Source organism: Ctenocephalides felis, unplaced genomic scaffold (genome assembly GCF_003426905.1).
Source record: "Ctenocephalides felis isolate EL2017-DRISC unplaced genomic scaffold, ASM342690v1 CF-g0.4_SCAFFOLD_01592, whole genome shotgun sequence".
NCBI classification, from domain to species: Eukaryota; Metazoa; Arthropoda; class Insecta; order Siphonaptera; family Pulicidae; genus Ctenocephalides; species Ctenocephalides felis.
In genome coordinates, this window is record NW_020537746.1 from 40,611 (window position 1) to 43,467 (window position 2,857).

The 2,857-nt window shown below is 33.5% G+C and overlaps 1 protein-coding gene across 1 annotated transcript; it reads right to left on the reverse strand.

Moving 5' to 3' along the window:
- Nucleotides 1-502: 502 nt before the first annotated feature.
- LOC113372116 (dynein heavy chain, cytoplasmic-like) lies at nt 503-2,552 on the reverse strand (the record flags this gene model as incomplete). Its single annotated transcript, XM_026612445.1, has 3 exons — nt 503-541; nt 2,117-2,276; nt 2,344-2,552. Coding segments are annotated over 3 exons (408 nt in total), but the record flags the coding sequence as incomplete, so codon positions are not given.
- Nucleotides 2,553-2,857: the final 305 nt, after the last annotated feature.

Genomic DNA, 2,857 nt, shown 5'->3' on the forward strand with positions numbered 1-2,857 from the left:
ATTTTGACAAAATGTAATTACACCATTGAGAAGGGGGGTCATTCCCCCGGAACCCGAATTGTTTTCACTTTTGAACTTGAGGGTAAGATGAACCTAATTCCAAAATTTCATGCAATTCGTAGCACAGTATAAAAAAATCAGACCCAAAACGCTCCGTTTTCTGCACTAGTAAAATAATTTCATTTTAGAAGCAACAAAGATCGCAAAATCTAATTTAGAGTTTAAACGAGATACGTTTATATATGCATTATAAAAATATAATCTGCCTGATAAAATAAATCTATTATTACTACAATAGGAATAATACAAAAAAGCAAAATAAATTTTCTATCCTACCTGTTTGGGCATCAATAACAGAGCCGTTCGACTTTTTCCAGATCTGCCATAACATCCTTAAACGCTTTTCTTCAATTTGCACAGTTTGTTTAGAAAGTGCCACTTGAATTTCTTGAGACTGAAACCTTCTTCTTTTCAGCTTCTTGCTGATCTTTCATCATTTGCTTCAATTAGCATTGGCAGCATCGTTCTTGGCTTGCAACTCCTGAAAAAAAAGAAAACGATATAAAATACCCCAGTCCCAAAAGAAAGTTGGTTTGATAAAGAAGGTAAGTAAGTAATAAGTCGTTTATGTAAAAACTAGTTGGTTTGGTATTTAGCCTTGAGGCAAGTTACATAAACTTCCCGATATGTTTAAATAATCGACATAATCAATAAAAAATAAATTAATTAATTTATACGTCATTAAAAGTATTCCGAGTGGATTTATTACACATAATTGAAACGAACGAAACACTTTGACTCGGAGTATTTTCTAAAAGCAAATTTTATATAATGAAACCAGTTTTCAGAACTTTAATGGTTTATTATGTTTATTAAGACCAAGTACTCTAGCGTTATACCAAGTAAATAGTCTAATTTTAATTTTAACAAATCTCAAAAGCACTACTCATTTTCTCAAACTTTGATGAATTTTTAAATCAAACTATTTGTCGTAAGGCCGTAATATTTCAGTAAGTTCTATAAGACCATGGTATATCACTAAAAAAAATCCATAAAAATCGATTTAAATTTTTTTTTCAACAGTTAATTACAAGAAAACGGCTCCGTAGATTTTCACCTAAAACTAATCGGTACCATTCCCAACTAATATCTTTCGAACAGTTTTTGATTTTTTAAAATCGGTTCGGTAGGATGAGCTTAAATGTGGACGAAAAGTTTAACACTATTTTTCAAATTATAGAGAAACGGCTTGGCAAATCGTCGCACAAAACTGACAAACGATAGTCCTCACCGAAATACATCAAATGGCTTTTAAATTTCTAAAATCGGTTCAGGCGTTTTTAAGAAAACGTCGATCAAAGACTTTATTTTGACAAATGTCAATAAAACGATACCAATTTTTGCAAAGTTTGACGAATTTTTAAAGCTAAACGAGTTGTCGTAGGGCCGTAATATTTTAGTATGACCTAGAAAACTATGGTATCTACCGTCAAAAAAAAAATCATAAAAATCATCGAAATTTTTTTTTTAAAAACTTTATTACAAGAAAACGGCCCGGCCAATCTTTACCAAGTTTATCTTTATCAAAGTTTTACCAAAAACTAATCAGCACGATTCCCAACCAATATCTATCGAATGGTTTTTGAATTTCAGAATCGATTCAGAATTGCAGGCTAAAACGTGGACGAAAATTTTTTGACTTTTCTGCAATTTACAAAGAAACGGCCCGGCCGATCGCCGCACAAAACTCAGAAACGATAGTCCTCATCGAGATACATCGAATGACTTTTAAATTTTTGAAATCGTTCCAGCCGTTTTTGGAGAAAACGTCGATTTACGGCAAAAAATCTGTTCACATACACACACACACACACATACTTTTTCCAAATTTGGTCTCATTCGATTCAGAATGGCTTGAAACGTCGAGAAAACATAAAATTAGCGAATGGGATTTTTTGATGAAAACATAAACATCTCCTTCGGGAAGTTAAAAATTTTGGGCCATGTTAAAATTTCAAAAATCTATTATAAAAACCTAAATGTTAGTTGCACCAATAGTTATTCATTTTTATGCAACTTGCCATAAAGCATAGTGCCACTAACTATTTCTAATCACCTGTGATTTAACAGCAAGGCTCTTCTGCATCTCCTCGACTTGCTCCACAGTTTCTGCAATTTTATTCAGACCAACGTTCAAATGCAACTGCTGTTCCTCCAAGTCGCTTCTCTTCTCAGAGTACAGTTTTACGAAATGATGGATAAAGTCCAAATAATGCCTGCAAAAAACAAGAATATATCAGAAGTCCTTTCGAATTTGTTATTTACTATGTTTCTATTATCTACCTAGGTGTGATGGCAGCAGTACGTCCTCCACGTTTCGCCAACCTGGCGTTGGCCTTGTGCAGGGTCTGGTGGACATATACAAAAGCATTTACAACAGCATCACGATGGCTAACACAGGCTGGTAAAAGTGCGCACGAAGCAGGGAAGAAGTCTGGTGCACGCCAGGATGAACGGTCTAAATCCACACGAGATGTGAATTCTTTGCCAACCTGAAGTAACCAGAATATTATTGTAAATAACAATACAGGTGATGTAAGAGACTACTAGAGTGTACTTACAGAGAGAAACAAATAATCATTCACTAAATAACATAATTAAAATAGAGAAATGCAAACTAATACACAAAATGAAATTTAACCGAATTAAAACAAGCACAACAATAGACATAAATCAAGATATACATGAACACTACACTAGACAACACAACAATTTTCACATTGAACGCAATAGAAAAAAAAATTTGAGAGAAAATGTCATATGGAGTGCTACCCAAATATATAACGAATTGCCAGAC